At 63.0% G+C, this 26,898-nt stretch overlaps 3 protein-coding genes across 9 annotated transcripts; 2 read left to right on the top strand and 1 right to left on the bottom strand.

Annotated features, from left to right (window-relative positions):
- Positions 1-1,408: 1,408 nt before the first annotated feature.
- On the top strand, positions 1,409-4,785 carry IDH2 (isocitrate dehydrogenase (NADP(+)) 2). The gene is made up of 11 exons (XM_031587953.2): positions 1,409-1,563; positions 2,212-2,303; positions 2,484-2,649; positions 2,854-3,014; positions 3,086-3,229; positions 3,324-3,460; positions 3,535-3,686; positions 3,757-3,869; positions 3,945-4,042; positions 4,143-4,235; positions 4,394-4,785. The coding sequence occupies exons 1-11, from the start codon at positions 1,449-1,451 to the stop codon at positions 4,479-4,481; spliced, it is 1,359 nt and encodes a 452-aa protein (XP_031443813.2). The 5' UTR covers positions 1,409-1,448; the 3' UTR covers positions 4,482-4,785.
- On the bottom strand, positions 4,779-20,621 carry ZNF710 (zinc finger protein 710). 5 transcript variants are annotated; one of them, XM_090149226.1, is made up of 6 exons: positions 13,811-14,042; positions 8,940-10,548; positions 7,453-8,831; positions 7,041-7,232; positions 6,617-6,791; positions 4,779-6,400 (listed from the first exon to the last, which is right to left on the bottom strand). In XM_090149226.1, exons 3-6 carry the CDS (start codon positions 8,806-8,808, stop codon positions 6,228-6,230), a joined length of 1,896 nt encoding a protein of 631 aa, XP_090005352.1. In that variant the 5' UTR covers positions 8,809-8,831; positions 8,940-10,548; positions 13,811-14,042; the 3' UTR covers positions 4,779-6,227. The 5 variants fall into 5 exon arrangements, with proteins under 5 accessions (XP_090005352.1, XP_090005353.1, XP_031443812.2 ...); XM_090149227.1 differs by having other exon boundaries at positions 10,392-10,548; XM_031587952.2 differs by lacking the exons at positions 8,940-10,548; positions 13,811-14,042 and adding an exon at positions 20,388-20,621.
- A 2,540-nt stretch (positions 20,622-23,161) lies between these two features.
- Positions 23,162-26,692, top strand: AP3S2 (adaptor related protein complex 3 subunit sigma 2). 3 transcript variants are annotated; one of them, XM_031587944.2, is made up of 6 exons: positions 23,162-23,314; positions 23,394-23,485; positions 23,559-23,670; positions 24,134-24,205; positions 25,798-25,905; positions 26,250-26,692. In XM_031587944.2, the coding sequence occupies exons 1-6, from the start codon at positions 23,246-23,248 to the stop codon at positions 26,376-26,378; spliced, it is 582 nt and encodes a 193-aa protein (XP_031443804.1). In that variant the 5' UTR covers positions 23,162-23,245; the 3' UTR covers positions 26,379-26,692. The 3 variants fall into 3 exon arrangements, with proteins under 3 accessions (XP_031443804.1, XP_031443803.1, XP_031443805.1); XM_031587943.2 differs by lacking the exon at positions 26,250-26,692 and having other exon boundaries at positions 25,798-26,243; XM_031587945.2 differs by lacking the exons at positions 23,394-23,485; positions 23,559-23,670.
- The last annotated feature ends 206 nt before the right edge of the window (positions 26,693-26,898 follow it).

The raw sequence follows: 26,898 nt of genomic DNA, 5'->3' as shown, positions 1-26,898 counted from the left end.
GGGTGCAGCGGGGTGTGCTGTGGGGCTAATGTGGGGGCTGTGGAGGGGCACAGATGACACACACCTCCTCCAGCCCCTTGTTATCCCTTGCTGGGGCACTCAAACCACAGCTGTCAGACTCCCCTGGCACACACTGCTCCCCAAGCAGCGCTGCAGTGTGGCCCCTGCCCTCGGCAACCCACGCTGACCCTACTGGGGCCACCCAGCTGTGCAAAGCTGCTGCAGCCAACTATGCTCTCCTTTGTTGGGAGGCCGTCCTTCCTGGGACGGTGCCACATGGCCGCTCCCCAGCAGGGCCGCACTGCCCTGACCTCGTCCCTGCCACGAGGTCACTGACCGCAGGGCGGCGGGGGGGGCAGCGCTGCGGCCGTGGGGCGGCCCCCGGATCCCTCCCATGACGCCAACACCCTGCCGTGGGGCAGCCCCACGGTGCCGGCCACGTGGCTGTGCGCAGCGTGAGCTGCAGTGGGTATGTTGGGGGCCCGAGTCCCCCACGCTGCCCTGGAGCGGTGGCCCCTGCAGCTGGCAGCCCCCCGCAGCTGGCAGCCTGCCGCCCGCAGCTCTGGTTAATGTTAAAGCCAGCGGACGTCACCGTGCCCGGCCCTGCCTCTCCCCCGCCGCCTCCTCCCTGCAGCCCCTCTGCTCGGGACCGCCTGTTGTTCAGCTCCGCTTCCCAAAGTGGGATCTGCCCAGCCTTCGTAGCTAAAAAAAGCCGCCCGCTGGCCTGAGCAGAGGGACAGCAAACCTCCACGCCCTGTCAGGCCGGCCGTGGGCACGCTGCGGGGTGTCTGTGGGGCACAGCGTCCCTCGTGCCAGGGTCAGTCCGGGCAGAGCTCCGCAGAGCAGCAGCGTTGCGTCCCGCTTGGTGCGGTGCCCACATCACGTGTTGGATCGCTCACTCCTATATAGGGAAAGCTCGGTGCCCTGTGGGCTGAGCTGGCAACACGTCCCCCAGATGTGCAGGCACCACATCCCCCCCAACCCCACAAGGGCACGGGGACATGCAGTGCACCCACCGCACCACCCTGTATGCCGTACCGCCGTATGCAGCCGGACTGTGCCGTGCCCCCCAGTATCTCCGCGGAGCAGGAGGGGGATGCACGCAGCCCGGGGGGGCCACACCACGCAGCGCTAACAGCCGATCCCCGCCCGGTCACCTTGTGCCTTGGCACCGCTCGTGCCCTGCATTAAGCGCACCCCGCTGCGCACCACGGGCTAACTGACGCCCTTAGGATTTCCACCGGGGGGTTCTATTGGTGCACCCCACAGGGCTACGGGGTGGGCGATGGGAGGGGGACGGCAACGGTTTACGTCCCCCTCCCCCCGTCCCGTGCGGGGCCCAACGCGGGGGTGCCGGGCGCAGACTTTTACGCACCGCCCCGGGGCGGAGCGAACCGCGTCCCCTCTCCGCCGCCTCCGCCGCCACCGCCGCCCCGTCGCGCCGCGCCATGGCCGCCCGCTGCCTCCGCGCTGTCCCGGCGCTGAGCCGCGCCGCCGGGCTGTCCCGCTGCCCCCCCCCCGCCGCCTGCACCGCGCTGGGACCCTCGGGGCAGCGGCGGCACTGTGAGTGCGGTGACCTCGGGGGGGGCGGAGGGGTGTCCTTTGGGACGGGGAGGGCGCGGGTTGGAGGGGTGCGGGAAGGGGACGCGGCGCGGTTCGGAGCGGTTCGGCACGGCTCGGCCCCAGCACCGTGTGCAGACGGCCCCGCCCCCGGCACTTCGCCCCGCGGGCCGTAGCGACCCGGATTGAAGACGGGACGGGACGGGACGGGGGGGGCTGCGCCCTCACCCAGCTGGCTTTGTGTCCCCATGGCCCCGAGGGTTTGCGTCGGGCCACGTCCCGCTCCCGCGTGGGGTTTTGCCCTTCATGTTGCACCCACGTCCTGAGCGGGGTTTGCACTGGAGCCGCTCCCAGACGGGTGGGGTTGTGCAGTGCTCCCACCATGTCTGTGCCATGGGTGGGGCCGTGGGTGGGACCCCAGTGAGGGGTGAGCCCCAACGCCCGGCACCCCGACCCGCACCCACACCGGACCCTCTCAGCCCCAACGCCCCGGCTTGGGTGGGGGGCTTTGTGCTCCAACCCATCGTGCCCCCACGGAGGGTTGCACCAAGCCTGATCCCGGCCCAGTCTGGCGCTTTGCACCTGAAGTGCACCTGGCCCCATGTGAGGTTTGTCCCCACGCGGTGCCCCATGACGCCGTGCTGCCGCCAGATGCCGACAGGCGGATCAAAGTGGCCAACCCGGTGGTGGAGATGGACGGCGATGAGATGACGCGCATCATCTGGGCCTTCATCAAGGAGAAGGTACGGGGCTGTGGGGGCTGTGGGGGCACGGGCGGCCCCTGTTCCCTGCAGGAAGCAGGTGGTGCGCACAGTGCGGCTTCCGGCATGCGGGGGGAAGGAGGGGGGAGGGGGCCGGGTTTGGCTGTACAGCTCTGCACTGTGCTGCTCTGGGACAGCCCTGCTCTGACCCTCCCCCCTCAGCTGATCCTGCCCAACGTGGACGTGCAGCTGAAGTATTTTGACCTGGGGCTGCCGCACCGGGACAAGACGGATGATCAGGTCACCATCGACTCGGCGCTGGCCACAAAGAAGTACAGTGTGGCCGTCAAGTGTGCCACCATCACACCCGACGAGGCCAGGGTGGAAGGTGGGAGGGGACTGGGGGGAGGATGTGGGACCCCGGTGTCACGGGGCTGGCTGTGAGTTGGGCGCTGTGCTGCTGGCACAGGGCTCTGACAGCTGCCTATGGCACAAGGGAGCTGAGGGAGCCAGGAGGGCTGTGCTGTGCTGTGCTGTGCTGCGCTGCGTGGTGCTGGCTGAGCACCCCGTGCCTCACTGCTGCACCTCGCAGAGTTCAAATTGAAGAAGATGTGGAAGAGCCCCAACGGGACGATCCGGAACATCCTGGGTGGGACGGTGTTCCGGGAGCCCATCATCTGCAAGAACATCCCACGCCTGGTGCCCGGCTGGACGAAGCCCATCACCATTGGTCGGCACGCCCACGGTGACCAGGTGAGCACCGCGGTGTGGGGCTGGGGGGCTCACTGCTGCCCGGCCCCATACCAACACAGCATCCCATGCAGTACAAAGCCACCGACTTCGTGGTGAACAAGTCTGGGACCTTCAAGATGATCTTCACACCGAAGGATGGCAGCGGGGCGAAGGAGTGGGAGGTGTTCAACTTCCCCGGTGGCGGCGTGGGCATGGGCATGTACAACACGGATGAGGTACCGGGGAGCTGCCGGGGAATCCCGTGGTACCATGGGGCTGGTGGGGAGCCTGGGGGACCCTACTGAGAGTAGCACTGCGTGTCCTTTGCAGTCCATCTCGGGCTTTGCGCACAGCTGCTTCCAGTACGCCATCCAGAAGAAGTGGCCGCTCTACATGAGCACCAAGAACACCATCCTCAAGGCCTATGATGGGCGCTTCAAGGACATCTTCCAGGAGATCTTTGATAAGTACGGAGCAGACGGGCTGGGCTGTGAGGCGGGCTCCCTGTGCCAGCACAGTGCCGCTGACTGCTGTGCTGCAGGCACTACAAGACGGAGTTCGACAAGCTGAAGATCTGGTACGAGCACAGGCTCATCGACGACATGGTGGCACAGGTGCTCAAGTCCTCGGGTGGCTTTGTCTGGGCGTGTAAGAACTACGACGGTGACGTGCAGTCGGACATCCTGGCCCAAGGTGATGCTGGCAGCTTTGGGGCTGGTGGGGTTCCGTGCTCCTGTCCCGTCCTGACCCCGTCCCGCCGTAGGTTTTGGCTCTCTGGGGCTGATGACCTCGGTGCTGGTGTGCCCCGATGGGAAGACCATTGAGGCGGAGGCGGCACATGGCACCGTCACACGGCACTACCGGGAGCACCAGAAGGTGGGTGTGTGCCCTGAGGGGTCCCTAAGTGAGGCGTCCCGGGGCGACCGCTGAGTGGGGGCTGTCTGCCCGCAGGGGCGGCCCACCAGCACCAACCCCATCGCCAGCATCTTCGCCTGGACGCGCGGGCTGGAGCACCGGGGCAAGCTGGACAGCAACCCGGAGCTGATGAAGTGAGTGGGGTGAGGGAGGGGGGGTTGCTCCGGGGCTGCCCCATGTGGCACATGGGGACCCGTGCTGGGCCATGGCTGCTGCTGAGCGCGCTGCCCCCAGGTTTGCTCAGACGCTGGAGAAGGTCTGTGTTGAGACCGTGGAGAGTGGGACGATGACGAAGGACCTGGCGGGCTGCATCCATGGGCTGGCCAAGTACGTGTGGCTGCGGGGGGTGGGGTGGGTGGTGCGTGTTGTGAGGCAGTGGGCAGCTATTTAGGGCTCGCACTGCACCGGGCGGCAGCTCTGGCTGTGGCTGTGGTTGTGGCTGTGGCCGGGGGGCAGGATTCCCATTCCTTGCCCTTCTCCCACAGCGTGAAGCTGAACGAGCACTTTGTGAACACCACCGACTTCCTGGATGCCATCAAGAACAACCTGGACAAGGCCCTGGGCAAAAAGTAGAGGACCCCCCAGGTGCCGCCCGCCATTACCTCACTGCTAACACCCCGCGAGCGGCACCTGCAGCTCCTCCACATGGCTCAGGAACGTTCCCCTCATTTTTATAACCCATTTTCCTATGTGTGTTTTTAAAGCGTTTCTAGGGGGAGGGTTGTAGGAAGGGGTGCGGGGGGGCTGCCCTTCACCATGCTGTAATTTATGTAACCTCTGACCTCGTGGTGCCAAATGGCCATTAAACACATCCCGGCCCGTGGTGTGCGCAGGGGTCCATGCGCTCCTGGCAAAGCAGGCAGCAGCAGCTAAAGAATTTAAATTCATTTATTTAGAATTATTGCTGAACAACTCTTCCAACCGAGGAGATAGACCAAAATAAAGACAGTAGGGCTTTGCACGGGGGGGGGGCAACCGCTCTGCAGACACAGCGCAGGGTGCACCCCAACGGCTCTCCGGCACAGCGCGGCGCGGGGTGCGGTGCTTTTTGGTAACGGGACAGAGGTAGATGTGGGGATGTGGGGTGGGCATGGGGGACTGTGCTGGGGGGGGCTGGGCTGGAGGAGCTGCTGAGCCATGGTGGGGGGCTCCAGCTGCAGGGACACCAGGCGGGGTGATGACCGGTTGCACGCTGTGGGGTCAGCGCATGGCTGCCCCTCGGCTCTGGGTGCCGGCGCTGCAGGATGCAACCACTGTGTGCCCCAGGGATGGGGATGCTGTGCCTTGGGCTGGCAGGGCTCTACCATGACCAAAGGGCATCCCTGTAGCCCGCCCCCACCACAGGGCAGGAAGGGGGCACAGCCCCCCCGGGGCTGCATTTCCAGGGCACACTCCTTCCTGCAGCCCGGGCTGGAGAAGCTCACACGGCAGCAGTGTGCAGCATTGGTGCAGCAGTGCAGCCCCTGTGGGCATGGGACCCCCGCCCAGCCCCTGCTGCCCCTGCAGCCCCACACAGCTCCACAGATGACACACATTACACAGGTTTACAAAGAACATTGGTTGAAGGAAACTGAACTCAGAAAAGATAAATCCAACCACGTGGCACATCTGAAAAAAATAAATTACTTTCAAAATACCATCATTTGCTCAAGTTGAACAGGGTTTGCCTTCCTTTAAATACATTGCTCACCAAAGCCACTCTGTACTCAGAGCTGCTGCTTCCGCTGAGCTTTGCAATTAGTTTGTAAGAAAATACTCTTTGTGTGTGTGCCCTGTGGCCTCTCGTGGCCTGCCCCAGCTCTGCCCGTACCAGCTCACCGCCGGTGCCAGAGCAACAGGAGCTGCTCTGGGCTGTGAGGAGCTGGGGAGCGCGGGGCGGTGCAGCGCTGGTCTCCATGCAGGGGATGCCAGGCTGATGCATGGCACGGCGCAGCTGAGCGGGGACCCAGGAGGTAGGATCAGGAGTGATGCTCGTTGTCTGCTGGAATGCAGCCTGCCAGCTTCAAGTACATCACGCGGGGCTGAGGGTGAGGGTCCGGACACCACTGAGGTGTGAGGGACAAGGGGGTGGCAGGGCACCGGGCAGGAGGGCACTCTTTCTCCAGAGGTTTAGGGAGAACGGGCCCCCGGCAGGAATGACCCCATGAAGGCAGGAGCTCTCCCAGGCTCCCTGCCCTGTGCCCAGCCGTGCTTTAGGGATGTCCCTGCCTGCCCCCCGCTCACCCCCCTGCAGCAGCACTGCATCCCAGCAGCAGTTCTCTTACATGCTGGGTCCATTTCGCCATCCCCCCACCCACCCCGGGCCACCCGCCCTCCTTGCTACAACATGTTGTAATAAGCCATTTCCTTCATGGCCTGCTCTGCCAGCGCGCCGTCGTCTGGGGGGTTCCCCACACCCTCATAGCCGTACGAGTTCTCCTCCTCGTAGTCTTCCATCTCCTGCTGCCCGTCCAGCTCGGTGTGCTCAGCCCCAGACAGGTCCATCATGGGATCTAGGCACAGCGCACACAGGCCAGTGTCAGCCCCATGCCCGTGGGCTCTGTGGCTCCGCTGTCCCCACAGCGGCCCCCACCCCACCACAGTACCCGAGCAGCATTTGCTATGGGCACTGTAGTTTGGTCCTGCTCCTGCAGCAAGCCAGCAGCGAGCGCAGCAGCCAGTCTGCAACATGCAGAGCCCAGCACAGCTCCAGCACAGCCCACACCTACCTTGGCTGTCCAGGCTGATGTCCATCACGCCATGCTTGACCTTCATGTGCCGGCTCAGGTTGCCTTTCAGGTTGAACTTGCTGGAGCAATAGGGGCACTTGAAGGGCTTGCTGCCCGCGTGCAGGTGCATGTGGCCCAGCAGGTTGTACATACGGTTGAAGGACTTCCCACAGACCTGCAGCAACGTTCTGGGGTTAGTGGGGTCCTGTAGCCCCCAATCCCAGCAAAAAGCCCAGCAGCAGCCTTGGGGATGCGGCTGTGCAGAACTGACCTGATTGCTCCCCAGTGATCTTTAAGGGGGCCGCCAGCCCTCCCCACCAACCTCCCACACCTTTCCTTTCCTGCTGCTCTTTCTGCAGCCACTACACTTGCAGAACCCAGCGTGCCAGGCGCTATCCCCGCCTCCCCTGGCGCCCCACGGTACCTTGCACTTGAATGGCTTCACCGGTGAGTGCACAATCATGTGGGTCTTCAGCGTCTGCTTCTGCACAAACGTCTTGAAGCAGATGTGGCACTGGTAGGGCCGCACGCTGGTGTGGATGAGCATGTGCCGCTTCATGTTGGCCTGCAGCGTGAACTCGCGCCCGCACACCTCGCACTTGAACTCCTTCACGCCCTGCAGGGATGTGGGAGGTGGTGAGCGCAGCTGGGGAGGGGGCAGCCGAGCTGAGCTGCCGGCATGGAGCGGGCGCTGCGCCGCGGTGACCGCCTGCTGCCCGGAGATGGCTCGGGGCTGACATGAGCTGCAGGCACCTGAGCAGCCTCTGTGGCCAACCCATCCCCAGGCACGGCAAGGCAGCAGCCCCGGGGCGCTCCGTGCCGCGCACAGCACCTACCTTGTGTGTGAGCGAGTGCTGCTTGAGGTGGTGGATCTGGCTGAACTCCATGCCGCACTCGGTGCAGACGAAGGGCCGGACGTTCTGGTGCTTCAGCATGTGGTTCTGCAGCTGGCTGCGGTAGTGGAAGGACTTGCTGCACTCCAGGCACTGGTACAGCGTGGGGCCCTGGTGCGTGGCCAGGTGCCGCTTCAGCTGGGTGAGCGTGGAGAAGTCCAGCCCGCACTCCACGCAGACGTGGCAGCGGCCGCTCTCGTGCTTCACCTCGTGCGCCTTCAGCTCGCTGGGGTAGGCGAAGCCACGGCCACAGAAGCGGCAGCTGTAGGGCTTGATGTCGGTGTGCAGCAGCATGTGCCGCTTCAGGTGGCTAGTCTGCGTGAACGCCTTGCTGCACACCTCGCACTTGTGCGGCCGCGTGCCTTGGTGGGTCAGCAGGTGGGTCTGCAGGTGGCTGGGCTGCTTGAACAGCTTGTTGCAGTGCGGGCAGGAGTGCGGCTTGATGCCGTTGTGGCCCAGGATGTGGGTCACCAGGTTGTACTTGGAGGTGTAGGACTTCTCGCACATGCGGCACTGCCAGCGCTTCTGGCGGTCCCCCGCCTCCACCAGGTACGAGTCGTCGATCTGCACGTTGATGTCCAGCCGGTCCAGCTGAGCCTTCTTGCTGTGCTCGCTGTTGCCACCCACAGCATCCGCCTCCAGCTCGCCCGGCTCCTGCCACGCGAAGCCCTGCTCGCTCTTCACCCGCTCGGGGGACGCGGGTGCCTCGGGCTCCCCAGGGGACGCGGCGCCCGCCTCGAAGGCGCACGGCGTCCGCGTGGTGTCTGCGCCGCCTTGCGCCGGGTCGGGTTCGCGGCTGTGGGGCTGCTGGCGCGTGTGCCGGCGCAGGTGCCGCAGGCGCCGGGGCTTCCTGCTGAAGGCGCTGAGGTCGATCATCTTCACGGCGCCGCTGGGCTCCGGCATGGGGTCCGCGGGGGGGGCAGGCGGGGCACCGCGCTGCAGGTCGGCCTTGTCGTCCCCGGGCACGGCCACCTCGAACGCCTCCGCCTCCGCCTCCTCGCGCTTGACCTTGGGCAGCAGCCTCACCGGGGGCCGCTTCCTCCTGCGCGCGTGCTTCTCCGGGGAGCACTCTGCCTCCAGGGACTCGTCATCCTGCCCGTCTGGCGCCGTTCCCTCGCTCTCGGGCTCCGCCGTGATGTCAGGCTCTCCCTCACCCCCCAGCCCTGGGAAGAAGCCGGCGGGACTGACGGTGGCTCCCAGCAGCTCATTGTCGGACACCAAGCCCAGCACCGCAGCCTGTGCCAGGGACAGCACCACCACGGCGTCCGTCTGCGTCCCACACTCGGTGAAACGATCCATCCCTGCACCCTATGCGGTCATGGCTGTGGGAGGAGAGGGACAGCTGTTAGTGCTCCCTCCCACCCTGTGCAGACCCTCATGCAGAGGTTCCCATTATCACAATCCCATGCAATTCAGGGACTCGTCCCAACCTAATGCTGCCTGCAGAGCAGGAAGCGCTGAAACTCAGCGTGCAGAGCATCCCAGCTGCCCTCTGGAGGCTTCTGCGGGACTCCTCATGCTGTTTAATAATTCCATCTGCTTCCAGGAAGAAAGTCAAACCATTGCTCACAACTGACACAGAGCGATGCTCATTTGCGCGGGGAGGAGCGCAGTGCAGTGGGACGGGCTGATAGAACAGCCTGCACGGGCTTGTTGGCAGCACAAGATCCTCTGAGCAAATCGCTCCAATGGAAATAGTGCCCAACCCCAGAGCAGGGGCTGAGCAGTGCCACAGACAGCAGTGATCACTGCCAGCACTGCACAGCTGTGCCCCAAAGCACCTCTGTTCAGTTCCCACTGCTGTTGAGTGTCCCTGGCAAAGGAACAGCCTCGTGGGTCTACTCCTCACTGTGTGCTTCCCCACACAGCAGCACCTGCTGCTCCCCAGGCGGTGGTTCTGCGCTGCCGAGGGGCAAAGCACCGGGAGCAGCCCTGCAGCAAGGAAGGAGCAGGGAGCACCCAGAGCCCTGCTGCCATCCCACACTCTGACGATCCCGGCTGCGAGAAGCAGTGATGGGAGACAGCGGAGGGAGGATCACAGACAAAGCAAAAGAGAAAGAGGGAGAGAGAAGTGGGAGAGCTGCTTAAAGCAGCAGGCGGTCTGGCAGCGGGAGCAGCATGCTGGTGGCGAACACAGCCACGCAGCCACTGCGTGGGGACTTCTGGGGCGTTCTGCTGTGTGGGATCACAGCCCCCAGCAGGGCCCATCCCCGGGGCAGGCAGGGCAGAAATGGGATGGCGGCCCTGGGTGAGCAGGAGGCTGCAGCTTCCTCCTGTGGGGGGGACGTCCTGCTCAACGGAATTATTTCCACAGCTGCAACAAAGAGGAACCCTATGGGGGAGGTAAAACAGGGATAAACCCTAAGCCAGATGCTGTCGCAGTCCTAGGAGCACCCATGAGGCTGGAGAGCAGCAACCGTGGGCTGTGTATCGCCCTCCTTCTCAGAACAGAGACCCCCCCATATCAGGCTCTCATCATCCCTGCAGCAGAGCTGCAGTGGGGGCAGGGCTGGGCACGGAGCAGCGTGGATGCTGTGATGGGAAGTGCAGCACTGGGGCTTCGGGGCGCCTGCAGCGGGCAGCAGCTTCCCGGAAGGAACTCAGCTCCCAGAGCTGTGCCGTTCGTGCTGCAGGAAGGAAGCTGCACACAACAGGAGCTCCCTGGGGAGGAAGGCCGGGTCCCTCCTGTTTGTGCAGGCGGGAGGAGATGGGAAGCAGGAAAAGCTGCTCGGATCCGGTTGGGATTTTGCTCCCTTCCTTCATTTTGCGGCACGACGCAGCAATTACTATTCCTCACTTGAACGTCTGTTTCAGTCCATTTGGATCACACTTTATCCAAGGGCTGATTTCTCCAAACCCACATATCAAACCCCATTCATCACCTGGGGCAGCGGCTCTGCTCCCTGCAGCCAGCGGGGCAGGACGGGTCGCGGTGTGCGGTGCAGAGCTGGAGCAGCAGTGGGGACAGCTCTGCTCCTCCATGGCACAGCACTGTGACGGGGAGCAGCTGCCCACACACAGCTCCCAGCACTCACGTGTCTGAGAAAAGCAAACAACCAAACATCACCAATAACCAGAGGCTTTCAGAAGGTCAGTGACAGATCTTCCTCTGCAGTACTCTGAGCAAGGGGATGAGAGCTGCTCTCTGGGCTCCCTGCACTAAATACAGGCCTGTGTTGCACAGAGGACCCTTTGCACTTTGTCAGACATTGAAGCTCTTGTCTGTGAGCGAGCCTTGCTGCTCAGAAGAGAGCATGGCCGCAGCAGCCACAGAGCTGCTGGTGCAGCTGCACAACACCACACCAGGGAGAAGTGGCAGCCGGAGGGACGCTGATGTTTCACTTCCCCCTCACACTTCCCTGTGGCTCTCATGGGCCAGGAGTGCCGTTTCCCAGCACACCAGCTGGGCTGGGAGCAGCACGTCAGCTCCATGTGCACACAGCCGGGGCTCTCTGGGTGCAAAGCCAAACTGCAGTGCTGGGCACTGGGGAGGGAGGAGGTCCCACGGTCCCAGCACCCATCCTAGCACTGCTCCAGGACAGCACCAGGCGGGCACAGGAAGGACAGAATGGTTGAACTCCACCTGGAAGAGGCACCCCTGCAGAGGGACAAACAGCCGCAATAGTGCCCACTGCGAGCAGGAAAGCACCGCCAGGCAGATGAGCTCGTACCCTGCATGCACAGAGCTCTGTGTGGCACAGAACAGCTCTGCACCAGTGCACCCCTGACCACTCCTCATTACCACCTCATTGCAGCACGCTGCCCAGCCCCAGATGTGCTCTCAGCCCGCCTCTCCCTGAGTGCCAGCAAACAGCTGCACAAATTTCATCACTCCACTTTCCAGCAAAGCCATCACTCTTCCAGGAAATATCTCTATGCAAAAATCCCCTACTACACTGATTTGTCCACATCTCCCCTAAGCACACCGGTGGGGTTGCTTGGGAGGGACACCCAAATCCACGCTGCCCATCCGGCACTGTGGCTGCGGTGCTCTGGGGGCAAAGGCCGTGTTGGTTCTGCTGTGTGCACTGCAGGGATCAGTCCCTGAGCCAGAGCTGCAGGCAGTGCCAGCAGCACCTGCAGCCCAGGCTGAGCTCTCTTTGCCTTCCCTCCCCTGTGCTGCTGTGCCTGTTGGGCTCCCTGTCCCTTCTGTGCTGCTCCAGCTCTTTGAGCAGCCCCACACCCACAGACCCTGCATGCGCTGGGGGGCACTGGGGCTGTGCACATCATCCACAGCAAGCAGCTAATTGCTGGATCTCGAATATCTGCATGAGCACTTCTGGGCTTATTTTCTTTCTCTTCTAAAAGAGCTTTCCATCAAGTTTGATAAAGGAAAAAAATCAGCCTTTCATCTTTCGGTCTGTGCGTGGTTTTTCCACAAAGCTCCTTACAGCATCCATACAAATTTTAAGCAGAATAAAATGCATTCTTCCCCCCTGAAAATCACAAGGAATCACTGCAGTCATTTACAACCCCAACTGGACACTGCTCTGCATGAGGCCAGGGGATTTGTGAGGTCCCCACGGTCTGAGCTGCGCAATGAGCAATAGAGCCCTGGGGGGGTTCTGCTCTCTGTCCCCCAGCGTGTCCCCATACAGGACGGTCATTCTGCTGGGATGCTGCTGACAAAGTAAACTTGGCCTTCTTAAAGAAATCAAGCCAACATTTCAATTCGCTCTATCAGTGCCTCCAAGTTGGGTGCCACCTAACTCGGCTCATTAGGGAAACTGTTAGCAGGTTCTAGAAAAGAGAACAGCGCTGGGCGCATGCTGATCCACTGCAAGGAGCTACGGGGGGTGCGGAGGCTCCTCTTGGGGGCTCAGGTTCCAGAGCCAAGGACAGCCCCAGCCCACACCGTGATGAAGGCACTGTGTTTGGTGGCACAAGCAGGCTGGGGAAAACAGTGACGGTGTGTCTGCGTGGCACTGCGTCAGGGAGGGAGCGACCTCCTCCTCATCAGGCCGTGTTAAAAACACACAGATTATCAACATCTGGGGATCCTGCCAGCAGTCTCACTGCCATCCTCACACCCAGAGGGGAAAGCAATCACTGATGGGCTCATAGCCACCGGGCTCCTGGTCACACAGGTGGAGGAGAAGGAGGGCTGATTCCCAAATAATGACAGCACGGGCAGCGCACAGCACAGGGCTGCCAGAAGCTGGCCTGAGCAGGGCTGCACCCACTGCCCTGGGACAGCCCCTGCTGAGACCCTCAGTCCAGCCCTGAGCACCCACCCTGCACCCCTTCCCCCCAGCACTCTCCTCTCCTCTCCTCTCCTCTCCTCTCCTCTCCTCTCCTCTCCTCTCCTCTCCTCTCCTCTCCTCTCCTCTCCTCTCCTCTCCTCTCCTCTCCTCTCCTCTCCTCTCCTCTCCTCTCCTCTCCTCTCCTCTCCTCTCCTTCCCTCTCATCCTTCCCGTTTCCCTGGCAACCTCTATCTGGGCGCTGTGGATCTGTCCTCTGCCTCCCTCTTATCTCTCTCCTTTCTCTTTCATCTATCTCCTAATCTCCCTCTGTATTCCAAACCTCTGTCCTTTGCTTGCCTGCTTTTTCTCTCGCTTTTCATCTCCTCCTACGTCTCCTCTATCTCTGGGATACAATTATTTGAATCTCACAAAGAAAAGAATCCTCTCCATGACCGGCCGTGGCCCCTGTGCTGCCTGGGACCCCGAGGCCCCCTGAGCGCCCAGCCGTGCCGGGAGCAGCGCTGCAGCTGAGCGCTTCCCAGCCCCGCAGACAAAGGCAGAGCACGGCGTCGGTCCCGTGCTGCGGCTGCCCGGGATTGGGCGATGGGAGCTGACCCGCACGCTGCCACGTTCCGTGCAGTGCCGCGGTTCGCGTTCCCGCTTCGCCTTTACCCGCTGCTGTGCAGCCGAAGCGGAGCGGCCGTGGGGCAGCCCGGTCCCCGCGCTCCGTCCTCCCGCCCCTGCAACGCCAAAGGAGAACCAGCGGCCCTGCCCCGAGCTGCTGCGGCCCTCGGCTTCTGCTCTGACTCCGAGCAGGCAGACAGACGACGACCGAGGGGACGCGGCGGCGCACGGGGAGGCCGGAGCGCTGCCCGCAGCTCATCGCACGGGCACCGAGTGCCGCCGCCACGACTGCGCCCGCTCCCAGCTGCTGCCAGCGCCCTTCGCCAAGGCACAGCGCGGCCCCGCGGAGCCCTGCGGCCCGGCAGCACCGCGCCCCACGGCGAGCCGCAGCCCCACGCGGAGCGCCGAGCCCGCAGCCGTCAGGCTCGGCCCGCAGCCCCGCGTGCCCTCAGCACCGCTTCACACGAAGCCCCCCGGCCGCGCCTCGCCCCCACCTGCGCAGCGGAGCCGCGGCCCCGTGCCGTGCCGTGCCGTGCCGTGCCGTGCCGTGCCGTGCCCTGGGATGTCCCCGCTCGCCCGCACCTGAGCGCAGCGATGCCGGCACACGGACCGGATCCCTCCTGCCCGGCCGGGGCTGCCCGCACCGCGCGGGGTCTGCGGCACTCGGTCCCTCCTCCCTGCAAAACAGTTTTGTTCTTCTTTTTTTTTTTTTTTTGGTTGTTTTTTGGTGTTTTTTTTTGGTTTTTTTTTTTTTTTTTTTTTTTTTTTGCTTTTAAATGAAATAAACAGGGAAAGAGCGACTTTCAAGTTCCTGCTCGCTGCAACGACTTCTCTTCTACACGGTCCCTTTCCTCTCCGAAAATAGAAGAGCTATTCAAAAAAGACGCGAAAAGAAAAAAGGAACTGAATAGAGGAAAGAGGAAAGAAAAAATGGAGCCCCAAGGGGGAGGAGAAAAACAGAATGAAAAGACAGCAAAAGTAAAGAAAAGGGATGAAAAATAAAGGAGGGGGAAGAGAGAGACAGACAGAGAAGCTTTGAAAAGAAAGAATGCTCCCAGCCTGAATACAGTGTGCATGAAAAAAAGAGCGCTTGAAAAGAAACAGCCACATGAAATGACCTCTCATTCACAGACTGTGCCAATCACGAAGACAATGTAAATCCTTTCTTCTTTTTTTACATTCTCTCTCTTTCCAGTGGGGGCAGAGGGAGAAGGAAGAAAAGAGAGTTAATTCTCAGCGCAGCAGAGAATAAATCTGCTCCTTTCTAACTCCCTGAAAGAGACACCGAGCTACTTTTAAAAATACTTCTCTGGTAATCACGCATGCAGATATGTAGAAAAGTCAGCGGAATTCTGCATGCTGAGATCCTGCAGGAGGGTCCGACTCCACAGAGGGCCTCCAAGAAACCTCCGTTCTCTCCCTGGTGAAAAAAGCAGCAAACAGAAAACAAAACCGCGCAGCCACGAGAGGCGATCCGAGCTGGAGATGTGGGTCGAGAAGCAAACCTTGCCGGGAAGGAAGGCTGTGGGAGGCAGGCAGGGCGCAGGGCTGGGACCCCAGCACTGCTCCGAGGGCACACGGGGTGCTCTGAGCGTGTGGGGTGGTGCTGTGGGGCTGAGTGCCCTGCGCCAAGTGCGGGCCGTGCGGCGCTGCTGGCAGCAGTGGGGCTGGGTGCCGGGCTGCGCTGCGCTGCTCTGCCGGGGCTCACAGCGCTCAGTGCCCGCAGCAGTGGAGCTCTGGGCAGAGCAAACGGCGTGGTGTGGGAAGGAGGTGTAACGTGGGACAAAGGGGCAACGTGGGCGTAGGGAGGAGAGGATGGTGGAAGCGGAGGCAGTGAGGAGAACGCTGCTGCTCTGCCGGAGCGGGGCCTGCGCACGGCCCGGGCCAAGGGGAGAAGGGCAGCAGCAGCAGAACTGACAGCCAGTTCTGTGGGACGGCCGCCGGGCACTGCGGTGATGTGACTGCAAGAGGAAACACTGCCAGAATGGTACAGTGCGGGATGCACGCTGCCCAACCACGCCGCCGTGCCCTGCCGTGCTACAGAGGGGGCCGAGTGAGAGCAGCAGCACGAGGGCACCGCCGCTCTTGTGATGCGCTGCGTTTTCCTTGCAAACAACTCCTGCCTTTGCATCCCGGCACAGAGTTCACCCAGGCAGTGCAGTGCCGGGCCTGCAGCCCTCGGCAGGGCTGGTTGGTGAGCAGGGTCAATGGGCGATAGCTGCGGCTGCACATGGCGTCGCCGACAGCCCAACCCTTCCACACAGTGAACAATGGCCGGCTGGGAAGCGGCCCCTGGGCTGCAACCACCACGCATTGTGCTTTGGTTCTTACTTCTGCTACGGCCGGAGCTGCCATCTGCGGCCCCAGCACTGAGCAGGGGCAGGAGCTCAACGCCGCTTTCAGTATGGACACGCAAACCTTCTGCTCCCAGCCAGCTGCCTCGGGTCTCAGGGGGCAATGACCCTCTGGGAAAGCCCCACTGCCTCCTATTTCTCCAACAGCAGCACTTGTGTACGTTCACCATTTTAGGAGCAAAAGAAACCGCTCAGCTGCAGAAGCCGTGTTATTCTCAGATCTGAGAACTGAAAATGTTTCAGATCCCTCTCTGAACAGGGCAGCACTTTGGAAAGATGGGCATTCACGTTTAGGAGGCGCTTCCCAGCGACCCACAGAGCGGAAGCAATGGGGTGTGGGGGAGCAGCGTGGCTCTGCCCAGAGCGTGAAGATCTCCCAAAGCTCCAGAGCTGCTGCCAACGCTCCTCAGCGCTTGCACTGCATGCTGCTCACCCTGCCCCATCCCTGCACAGCCCTGCCCTGTTGTGAGCAGCATGGCCAGCACATGCACTGCTTGCAATTCATCAAGGCTCAGGGACACACTGGCAAACACCTGCATGCACACACACGGACCTCCTTCTCCCAGAGCCCCAGGGCGGGTGCTGCGGCTCGGTGCCGCCTGCCGCCCATCTCAGCACTGCGGGAACATGGCGAGCGTGTTTCAACACACAGAACTCTGTGTTGTGCCCGGCGAGGCTCTGTGTGGAGGCCCTTTCCTCCTTTAATGACAAAGTCTGGAGCACCAACAGGTAAAACACAATTGGTGACTGATAGGAAAACAGTCCTGAGCTGGGAGGCATTGCTCCTGCCCTAGTGATGGTAACACGTGTGAGGCAGGCACGGAATGGAAGCTTCAGAAGATAAAGGCTGTCTGTGGAGCTGAAGACTGCTTGAGAGCCTACAGCAAACAAAGTCTGGGGATCGCTTTGAGCTGAGCTGCTTTTCCCTCTCCTTCACATACGCTTGTAAGGAGCCAGTAAGGATCCAGTAAGGAGCCTGCTGGGCTGCCCATGCAGAAGGCCACTTCCACTAAGGTGGTGACACTGGCAGTGCAGAGCTGGGGAAGGGATCCACACCACCACACTGCGTCCCTCTGTGCGCTGCTGTGCTGAGTGCCCCCGGCCTGGCAGCCTGCAACAGCTGAAATTTCACACCGGAGCTGCATTTGGCTCTGCACCGTGTCTGCCTCCAGCCCTGTCCTGCAGACCTGCATGGGAACAGCTGCACGGGGAGCTGCAGGTGCACGGGGTGTAAGCACAGCAGAGCACACCAGTGCAGCAGCTCCATGCATTAAAGGCTGGGGAGGCCTGGCAAAGTCAGTGAAACAAACTCGGAGGCAATAGTGCAGAGGGCAGCAATCTGGGGAGGAGGAGCCCACCAGCACAGCTCAGTGCTCCTCAGCTGCTTCCCAGGGCAGCACCTCGAGTGGCACACAGCTGAGGGCACTGAGTGCAGGCACTGGGCTGGATGCTCACCTATCGCAGGCAGCTCTGGGAACGCCTTCATTTTAGCAGCCTTTGTAAACATTTTGCACCTTTGGTACCTCGGCCACAAGGCTGCTTTTATCCAAACGCATTTCCCCTTTGCTTTGGCAACAAGGGCCGCCTGAGCTGCCTGCAGTCCATGTTTCCAAAACAACGTGCATCTCTGCTCTGTTTTGCACTCGCTGCACTAAGAAATCCCATAAATGTACGGAATATTCAGTGTTTCAATGTTGAAATAATTCACTTATATGCACCCCTTGTTGATGATCATGAAATGAAACGAAACCACTCAAAACCCCCCATAAATCACAGCTTAAGCTCTGCAGATGTGTTCTGCAGTCACCCTGATGGGCTTCTGATGCATACACTGTGTGGTCAAAGCGCAAAACAGGGAAGAATGGCCGCAGTGCACTGCATGCCGTGATCACACTCAGTGCTCCCGAGCGCACGCAGCGAGGAACCCACTGTGGCACCACAGCCAAAAGAGCACCCAAAAGAATCACCTCCTCTGTCACAATTCTGTCCTCTGGGAGGAACCCATCCCTTCCCAGGGGCCCTCTGGGATTTCACCACAGGGCCGTTTTTGGGCACCAGGGATGGACACATCTCAGAGCTGTCCCTCCTGCACGGATCGCATCCCGTTGGCTCCTCTGGCCAACGCAGCACAGCAGAGCTCCTCGCTCCCGCCCTCAGCAGCAACGCTCAGCTTCGTGGCTTAACTCAGTTAATTTTCAGCCTTTCAAGGTGATGAATGGTTACAAATTTCCTTCCTTCGTCCATCACTTCTGAGCTATCAGGTTGGAATCCCATCCGGCGGAGCCATGGGCTGAGCCCAGCGTGGCCTTCCTGCCCTGCAGCCCCACACCGAGCTGTGTGAGTCCCACCCCCAGCACAGCTCACGGAGCCGCAGGTGACTTCTATGAGATTTTTCCTCTCCCAACTCAGACAGTGCCCTTCTGCCTCAGTTTCTCTGCTGTGAAGTGAAAGTTGGGCTGGGAGGGAAGGAGGAGGCGGAAGTTGTGTTCCTACTCGAGAATGTTCCCAGAAATTCAACAGATCTCATGTTTGGAAAAGACAAGCCTCCCTCCTCTCACTTCTCCTTTACAGAAAAGGCCGTGATATCTCATAGTGAGCATCCCACAGACTGCAGGGGAACTGGAGCAGGGGAGCTGCATGCTTCACAAAGAGGTTTTTAGGCAGGATTATTACATGTTGTTTCTATTTAGATTGTTAAAAATGCCCTATTGTCATTCAAATGACCGTCAAGGAGCTGAGAGCAAAGACCACCGTGGGGAGAGGTTAAAATCCCCCTCGCCCCGTTCAGTTTGAAGTTGGAGAAAGAAAATGCTGTTCTGCGAGCAGGTCCCCATTGGAATCAGGGGGAAAAATTCCTCAGATAAAGAAGCATCCTGCACCTGGCCAGGCCTGAGCTGAGGAACACACACAGCACTCAGGATGGCTGCTTTGCTGTGTGCTGGGCTGGCTGGGCTCTGCGTACCAGAGGAACTCCTGGCACACTGCAAGCCATCGCTGCCCACCTGCTGCTGGCGTCGTTTGGCACAGCAGGGCTGTGTTTGCTCTGTGCTGTTCCCTAAACTGATTGATAAACAAGAAGCCTTCTCTGTGTGTTTGCCCAACAAAGCCAACTCAACGCACCTCTGCAGAGCTCCAACCTGCCCTCGTGGTGTCAGCAGGAACCAGCACAGAGGTGCCGGGCACCACGAAAGGAGGCTCCCACTGCAGCACTGCCAGTACCGACTCCGACCGCTCAGTTCCTTGGTGTGTGACACTGAGTCACCGCAGCCCTATGTGCTGCTGCACGGGGCATAGGGCGTTCACAGGGCATTAATCTCAGAGCCTCAGAGCTGCACCCATCCAGGCCCCACCTCTGATGGCTCTCAGTTTCTGGAGTTGTTTGTTGGGGAAATGCATCCGCAGTGCCCCGCTGCTGAGGCCACGGCTGCTGGTCCTCAACTCGCTGCCAAGGGGCTGAAAGGAGGTGGTGGAGGGAGTGCTGCTCTTGTGCCTTCCTGAAGCTTCCCTGGGACAGCTGTGGGCTGAGAGTCTCCCACACACCTGGGCTGTGTCCTTGGCAGCGTGGCCGCTGGCTGGGCCGCACTGCAGCAGCGTGCATGGAGCTGCTGTGTGCGTGTTGGGCTGCTGGGAATCAGTGACAGCTGGGAGACCTCGAGCTGAGCCCGTGCTGCTGTGGGAGCCCCCATGGCCACTCCTGGGAGCGAAGGTGCTGCTGGGTGCCTCCTGCCACCTCTTGCCAGCCCGAACGCTGACAAAGAAACTACTCACGATTGACTTACTCATTAATTGTAACGAATGTATCCACCACATCCTGCCAGTTATCAGGGAGCTACTAAAAGGCTGCAGGAAGTTCCGAGCGCAGCCCAAAGCACGGCCAAGCACTACCCAGCACAGCCGTGCCCGGCCCGGCCCCTCCCGCAGCCCCCGGGGGACAAAAGGAGCGGAGCCCTGGACCCGGCGGGGCGGCTCCCGGGGACGGCGGCGGTGTCACCCCCGCCCCGGGGCCCTTCCCCTCTCTCTGGACGCACCGCGGTTCCCGGCCGGGACGGCACCCCGACTCCCGAACCCGGTGCAGCCGGCCGGTTCCGCGCCCCTCCGCCCGGCCCCGCGCTCCCTCGCACCTCGGCGGCCGCACGGTGCGCCCGCAGCCCCGCCGCTCTCCCACGCCTTCCACGAGGACCTCCGCGCGTGAGGAGCGGATGACAGCCAGGGGACGACGGAGACACAGGGACGGCGCAGCCGGCCCCGACCCCTCTGGCGTTGCCCCCCGCCCCGCAGCGCGGTCCCATTTACGCGCGACCCCGGCGACCCCCCTTCGCCCCCCATCCACGCTACCCGCACCTCCCCCGCAGCCCCCGCCCCGGACGCCGCGCTCGGGGCCCGGTGCCGGCGTGGGAGCGTGCCGTACCCGGCTGCCGCCCCGCAACAGGTCCCGACCCCACGCCCCGCAGCCGAGCCCGGCCCGCCCGGCCCCCTCCCGCCCCTCCGCAACTTCGGCCCCGCGGCCGCGGAGAAACTTTGCGAGCGGCGGCGGTGGGGAAACTTGCGGCTGCGGAGCGGGGCGGGCGGACCCACGTGCGGACCGGGCACCGCCGCCGCCCCGCACCCCCCGCCCGCCGCCATCGCTCCCGGCCCGGCGCGGGGAGGCGGGCGGGCGGGCGGCGACGCGCGGGGCCCCGGGCGGGGGCTGCGGCCCCGGGGCGCGGCGGGGACTCACCGTGCGCTCCCGCGGCGGCTCCGCAGGGCGCGGGGCGACGGCGGCTGCGGGCCGCGGGCCCGGCGCTGGGCGCGCAGGAAGGAAGGAAGGAGGGAATGAGGCAGGCTGACGTGAAGGGATGCAAAACAGCTCCTCCTAACTCGGCCGGGAGCGAGGAGCGCGGCGGCGCCGGGGCCCTTTATCTCGCCGCCGTGCCCCCGCGTCCCCCCCGCCGCGCCCGGACAAGTTTCCCGGGATCCGAGCGGCCCTGCGCCCACCCCCCGACCCGCTCCGGCCGCCGGCGGTCGCCCGGAGCCCGGCCCGCCCCCGGCACCGGGGAACAAAGCTGCGGGGCGCGGCCCGCTCGCCGCCGGGGCTGCGGCGCTGCCCGGAGCGGGGGCGGCCATCGAGTTCCTCCCCGCCCCGCCGGGTCCGGGCCGCCGCCCGCCGCGACCACCTGTAGCCGTGGGTCTGGAGCGGCCCCCGCCCGCAGCCCCGGCCCCGAGGCCGCCCGTCCGGCCGGGTTGCGCGGGTCGCTCCGGGGGCGGCAGCACGAGGGGGCGCGGCACGGCTGCTGCCGGGACTCGGCATCCCCTCCCGGAGCCACGGCCCCGTGCTGCGGGGACCTGGGCGACCCGAGGGCACGGCGAGGGGCACCGCGAGGGGCACGGCTCCCCCCAGGGGGAAGGGCCACCCCTGGGCGGGCAGAACTTCCCCCCTCCCTGAAACCCCAGAGCATCCCGTGGCCGGGGAGCACCGCTCAGGGCACGGGATGTGGGGAGGACGGTGGAGGGCCGCGGGGGGACGGGGTGTGACGGCTGCACCGGGGCGAGGGGGGAGCGGGAGGCGATGGGTCCGCGGGGCGATGGGAGAGGGAGCGAAGGCGGCGGGGCTGCGGCTGAGGCTCATCTCCATGGAAGCACGGAGCTGGACAGACTCATCGCCGCCGAGAGGTGTCTGAAAATGCAGTCCTTTGTCTGGCAGACGCTTCTCATTTTCACTCCGGTTTCCATATCGTTATGTGCAAACTGACACTGCTGATACGTGTGAGCTGTGACAGATCACGGCTGTCACTACACGTGTGAAGGGTGGCCCGGTGACCCCGGAACAGCATTTCTGCTCGGAGGGCCTGCTTCAAAGAAGGCAGATCCTCCACCATGCGCGCACAGCACTGCCACGCACCTCCGTGTGGCCGCAGCCTTTCCCCGCTGCGTGGGCTTTGTTAGGGCTCGGTTTTCCCATGCAAATATTTGCAGGTATTCAAGGATCATCTGTAGGGCTGACGCAGTTCACTGTCCTCCCGCACGGGCGGGGCTGAGGAGCGCTGGGCCGCCGTGAGGAGCGGTTTGGGCGCCGCTGAGGACGGACGCAGAGGGGCAGCGGTCAGCCCGGGCTGCCCGGGGGTGGGGGGGGATCTGCCGTCAGCCAATCAGCGTGCGCGCAGAGCGGCCCCTCCACGCAGCAGCCAATGGCGGCCCGCGCCCAGCATCCCCGCGGAGCGCCGAGCTGCGGCGCTGCCCAGCACGGGAGGTGGTGCAGGCGGTCACCCATTGCTAGCGGGCCGAAACTGTAGCTCTGGGTAAACAAAAACATCCGCCCGGCCCCGGTCCCTCCTCTCCCCGAGCAGTGCAGCCAGCACACAGCACCGCCATTGCCACTCTCTGTGCTGGTGGCTGTGCTCGGCCTGGGGTCCCTCCCACGGACGCTGCCTTCCCGCACGGATCCTGCGTGGGTTTCCCACCGAGCCCATCGCACGGGGCTCCCACCTGCACAGCTTCGTGCACGGTGAGAGAGGCCGTGCCCCCTCAAAGCTCCCTCTGCACCGCAGGCTGCTCTCTGTGGGCAGCAGCTCTGGCAGCCCCGTCCCGCCGCTGTGCTGTGGGCATCTCCGTGACACACAGGGAACTCCCATGGCGGGGGACTTCTGCCCTGGCTCTGCAGCACCTCGGCCCTCCCGCAGAGCTTTGTGCCAGCAAAACTGCTGTTCTACTTTCCCACTGCTCTCTCCCAGGTACTGCTACGTCTCGTTCTCAAAGGCACAACCAGCATCGCTCCCAGCTGAGCTCCAGCCACCGGCAGGTCGCCTGTGGAGCAGCCGCAGCTGGCTCCCCTCTAACACGGGATTGCTGCTGGGCGCTGCAGCCCCCAGACACGGCGGAGAAAACCCAGCACAGCCTCGGCCGCTGCAAACGTGCAGACACCGAGCTCGCATCAGCCCAGGGGCCTCAGCCAATCAGGGCGCGCAGACAGGATCCTTCCAGCAGCCCACCGGGCTCAGCCAATACGAACGCGCAGACAGGACTCTTGCAGCAGTCTCAGCCAATAGCAACACACGGGCACGGTGCTTGTGGCAACGTAGCGGCCGCAGCCAATCGCAGCGCGCGGACACGACGCTTATCGCAGTGCAAGCCCCGCTCAGAGGCGATATTTGGATGCGCTGCCCCGAGCAGCCTCAGCCAATCAGAGCTGGCGGGCAGGAAGGATCCTCGCGGCCGTCTGGCGGCCCCGATCGACGGCGGGCCCGATCGTGCCGCAGCCTCTCAGCCGCAGCCAATCGGAGCGTGCGGACGCGATCCCTGCCGCAGCCTCAACCAATGGCGATTGGCAGTAGTGACACCTACAGCCAATCAGCTCGCCGGGCCGGGAGTCCTCGCGCAGCCATTGGCGTCCCCCGCCGCGCAGCCCCGCCCCTCCCGGTACCGGCGCGCCGTGGCTGTGGCGCCCCCTGGCGGCGCGGAGGGGAGCGGCGGCCGTGAGGCCCCGGAGCTCCGCCGCGTTTCCGGGGAGGGCGGGGGGCTTCCTGGGGGAGGGGGGGAAAGGGGGGTGATGAGGCCGTCGCGCCCCGGTTCCGGTTCCGGCCGTGTCGTGCAGCCGCCGGGATGATCAACGCCATCCTGGTGTTCAACAACCACGGCAAGCCGCGGCTCGTCCGCTTCTACCGGCACCTGGTGCGGGGCGGGGGGCTGTGCGCTGGGGGGCCGGGAGGGGCGGGCGGGGTCCGAGGCCGTGGCCGCTCGGTGCCCGCAGGCGGAGGAGGCGCAGCAGCAGATCCTCCGCGACACTTTCCATATGGTGCTGCGGCGCGACGAGCACGTCTGCAACTTCCTGGAGTGCGGCAGGTACCGCAACGACCGGCCCGGGGGGGGAAAGGGGCTGCGAGCGGCCGGCCCTGAGCCCCGCATCCCCCCGCAGTCTGTTCGGCAGCCCTGACTGCAAGCTCATCTACCGGCACTACGCCACGCTGTACTTCGTGTTCTGCGTGGACTCCTCCGAGAGCGAGTTGGGCATCCTGGATCTCATCCAGGTCGGTGCTGCGGGGAGCCCCGAGCTGCGCTCCGTCGGTCGGCGGCTGAGCAGCCCGCACTACTGGTCGTGGGGCGGTGCTGAGTGAGCTTCTCCGAGAGCAGAAAGTGCTTTAAAGAGCTCTCGGTCCCCGTGTGCGCTTCTGGGACGGCTGTTGTTTAACCCTGGCTGAGCCCGGCTCAGGTCCTGCGGGATCCGTGGGCAGGAGCAGCTCGGCACGACGGCAGCGGGGGGTTTGTCGTCCCGGCTCTATGGGCGGCGCTCTGCAGAGCTGCCCGTGCCGCTGCCTGCCCCGCGCCATCCCCGGCACGGCACCGAGTGCTCGGCTCCACGTGCCCAGCCCCGATGAGAGCGGGGAGGGTCCGCCCCTGGGTAGGGGGCAGCGAGGGCTGGGGGTCCGGGAGGGGCTGAGGCTCTGTGTGTGGGTCTCACTGTGCTGCCCTCACTCCCCTTCTCTTCCTCAGGTGTTTGTGGAGACGTTGGACAAGTGCTTTGAGAACGTCTGCGAGCTGGACCTCATCTTCCACATGGACAAGGTGGGTGTGCCTTGGTGTGCTCCCTCTGCTCCACTGGGAGCAGCGCTTGGCTCTGAGCTCGGGGTCACTGTGCCGAGAGTGGAACCCCGCCGCCCGGGGCTGTGCCACCCTGCCAGGGCTGCTGCGGGGACAGGGGTGTGTGCAGCAAAGGGAGGAACAATGGAAGTGTTTGGAACGTAGTGTTTGGTAAACTTCGATTTGAGCACAACCTCTGCGCTTCCTCTTCAGCTGGACAGAATCTCAGGGAGGAAATGTCCTCCTTTGATGTCCCGGATGGAGCTGCAGATTGCGGGCTGTGCGCAGGGGCGGTGCGGGCTGATAAGCTTTCCTGCCTGCTGGGAGGCAAAACCTGCCTGCAGAAAACAAGTGGGAAAATCAGTGGTGCTGTAAATGTTCCCTTCCTGTTTTGGATACCAACTTCTGAACTCCGTGACAGAGAAACAAATGTGGAAGTGTGCTCCAGTGGTCAGGGCTGCTCGACGTGCTGGCACCTGGTTCTGTAACTCTGACTCTGCCATTGGGTTGGTTGGCTCTCAGCTTGCAGAGATGTCGCTAGGCTGGTTATCTTGTCAGGAAAAATGCTCTTATCAAAGGAAGTAAAAGGAGAGGGAGAGGAGGGGAGAGAGTGGTGAGAAAGGAGGTGGTGGTGACAGCCCTGTCTGTGGCTGTGTCGGGCATGGAGTGCTCCTATGGGTCGGGACCCGGCGCTGTGCAGCGGCACGAACCGCCCCCCTCTGATCTCTGCTGATGAGATGAGGATTCGGAGGAGAGAGTCAGGAGGGTTTCTGCTGGGGAGAGTCCCGGCTCAGCCCCCCAGGCTCACATGCACTGGCTGTGCTCACACCCAGCCTCACAGCCGTGCTGAGCTTGGCCACTGCCAGGTGCCATCCCGCAGCTCGGCCCCATGGTGTGGCTGCGTGTTTTGCTCGGCAGCTGCAAGGTCCCAGAGAGGACATGGATTATTCCTTGGAAAACAAAGGTTGCTTGGGATTGCTGCCCGGTTGGGTTGGGTCCAAGCTAGGCTGATGCCAGATCTAAAAGGAGCACCGTTTCCTGCATCCCTGATGTTCTGTGCTGTGCTGTCAGAGTGGGGCAGCGCGGGGCAGGCTGTGCTCAGAGCTGGGTTTTTCCCTGCTCAGGGAAAGGTTCTTGGCAGCATTTTATTTCTCACAGCATTGCTCTGGTGATGTTTGCCACGGAGTATTTACAGGCACAATCAGCTGTCATGAGGCCATAAACCAATATCATAACAACCATCTTCCAGTAACAGCCTTTATAATGGAAGCAACCAGAAACCCATAAATCAGTTATTTGTTATCTGTGCAGGGAGATTATTGGAAAATGCTGGCTCAGCAGAGAGCTGTGTTGCTACCGTGACCAAAGGTGTGTTGCAGTGGCACGGCCACCTGCACTCTTGTTCTCATCTTCCAAACGTCATCCAGGGCTTTGTTTGTGTGTGCTGGGGGGCAGCTTGCTGCTCAGGAATGGCTCTGTTCCATCCTGGGGTGGGGGAGCGGTGGGGGGCCGGCATGGGGTAGTGGCCAGGTTTGCCCCATGGCACGCTGGGGCCACATGCTGCTCTTGCCTTGCAGGTGCACTACATCCTGCAGGAGGTGGTGATCGGTGGGATGGTGCTGGAGACCAACATGAATGAGATTGTGGCACAGGCGGAGGCGCAGAGCAAGCTGGAGAAGGCGGAGGTGAGCAGCAGTTTGGAGAGGGGTGCCCAGTGTAGGTGCAGGGCAGGGTGGGCTCTGGGTGCTGTGCAGGAGGACAGCATGCTGCAGGCTGTGGGGCCAGGAGTGAACGGAGCCATCCCAGCCTGCGTGTCCCCAGGGAGAGGGCATAGGGTGGGTGCTCCCCATTGAGGGGTGTGGGGAGCAGCCAGCACGTGGTTATTGCCATGCTGTCAAGGTTAATAGCGTGCAGTGAAACCTTTATGGCCCATTGGCGCTGTCATCGTGAGGATGCAGCATGCAGTGACAGCAGGGGCGGGATTTGGGTGTGGGGCTGGCACAGGGCTGGCACCCACCGCTCCCCCCAGGGGGGGCTCTCGGCTGCGCCATCCCGCGCCGTCTCAGCCGTGAAGAACATCAACCTGCCGGAGATCCCACGCAACATCAACATCGGGGACATCAACATCAAAGTGCCCAACCTATCACAGTTCATGTGAGCATCCCGGCGTGGGGGGCCGGATCTGGGGCTGACTCTTCTTGGGATTCCTCAGTGCAGAAATGTGCCCGTGGCTGTGGCGGAGCCGTGGCGGTGCTGCTCCTCCATCCTCCCGCTGCGGGGCTCGCGCTGCCTGCCTGTGTTCCCCTGCCCACCCTGCTCCTGCTGGGGTCCTGAGAGGTTGGCACTAATGTCACGGGGCAGGGCAGTGGGGTGTGAGCTGCTGGGAGCTGCCAGTGTGCCCTGCTGTGCCAGGAACGCGTGCATGTGAGCAGTGAGCGTGTCCTTTTCCAAATAAACCACTGTGTGAACCTGTCTGTGGTGTGTGCTGCTGGGACGGGGCTGTGGGTCTGGCCAGTGGGGGGGAAATGGGGCTGTGGGTGCTGCCCGTGGGGGCTGTGGCAGTGTGGCTCCGGCAAGGTGCCTGCCAGCACACCGGGATACGTCTTTGCCTCCTGCTAGAGTGTGGAAGCCTGTGACCTCCTGTCTTCATCCCTGCCCAGTGCCCCGGGCCAGCAGCC

The sequence above is a fragment of the Phasianus colchicus genome, chromosome 12 (assembly GCF_987193195.1).
Source record: "Phasianus colchicus chromosome 12, bPhaCol1.hap1.1, whole genome shotgun sequence".
NCBI classification, from domain to species: Eukaryota; Metazoa; Chordata; class Aves; order Galliformes; family Phasianidae; genus Phasianus; species Phasianus colchicus.
Note: the sequence above shows the minus strand (reverse complement) of the source record. Positions and strands in the feature narration are given on the sequence as shown.

Excerpts from the sequence above, each read along its gene's own strand:
- IDH2 (XM_031587953.2), top strand. The coding sequence starts at position 1,449 with ATGGCCGCCCGCTGCCTCCGCGCTGTCCCGGCGCTGAGCCGCGCCGCC. Across the intron at positions 2,304-2,483 it reads GGGCCTTCATCAAGGAGAAG|CTGATCCTGCCCAACGTGGA; the intron begins GTACGGGGCTGT and ends CTCCCCCCTCAG. Across the intron at positions 3,230-3,323 it reads GCATGTACAACACGGATGAG|TCCATCTCGGGCTTTGCGCA; the intron begins GTACCGGGGAGC and ends TGTCCTTTGCAG.
- ZNF710 (XM_031587952.2), bottom strand. The coding sequence starts at position 8,808 with ATGGATCGTTTCACCGAGTGTGGGACGCAGACGGACGCCGTGGTGGTG. Across the intron at positions 6,792-7,040 it reads TGAAGCCATTCAAGTGCAAG|GTCTGTGGGAAGTCCTTCAA; the intron begins GTACCGTGGGGC and ends ACGTTGCTGCAG. Across the intron at positions 6,401-6,616 it reads CATCAGCCTGGACAGCCAAG|ATCCCATGATGGACCTGTCT; the intron begins GTAGGTGTGGGC and ends CGCTGTGCCTAG.
- AP3S2 (XM_031587943.2), top strand. The coding sequence starts at position 23,246 with ATGATCAACGCCATCCTGGTGTTCAACAACCACGGCAAGCCGCGGCTC. Across the intron at positions 23,486-23,558 it reads AACTTCCTGGAGTGCGGCAG|TCTGTTCGGCAGCCCTGACT; the intron begins GTACCGCAACGA and ends ATCCCCCCGCAG. Across the intron at positions 24,206-25,797 it reads TCATCTTCCACATGGACAAG|GTGCACTACATCCTGCAGGA; the intron begins GTGGGTGTGCCT and ends CTTGCCTTGCAG.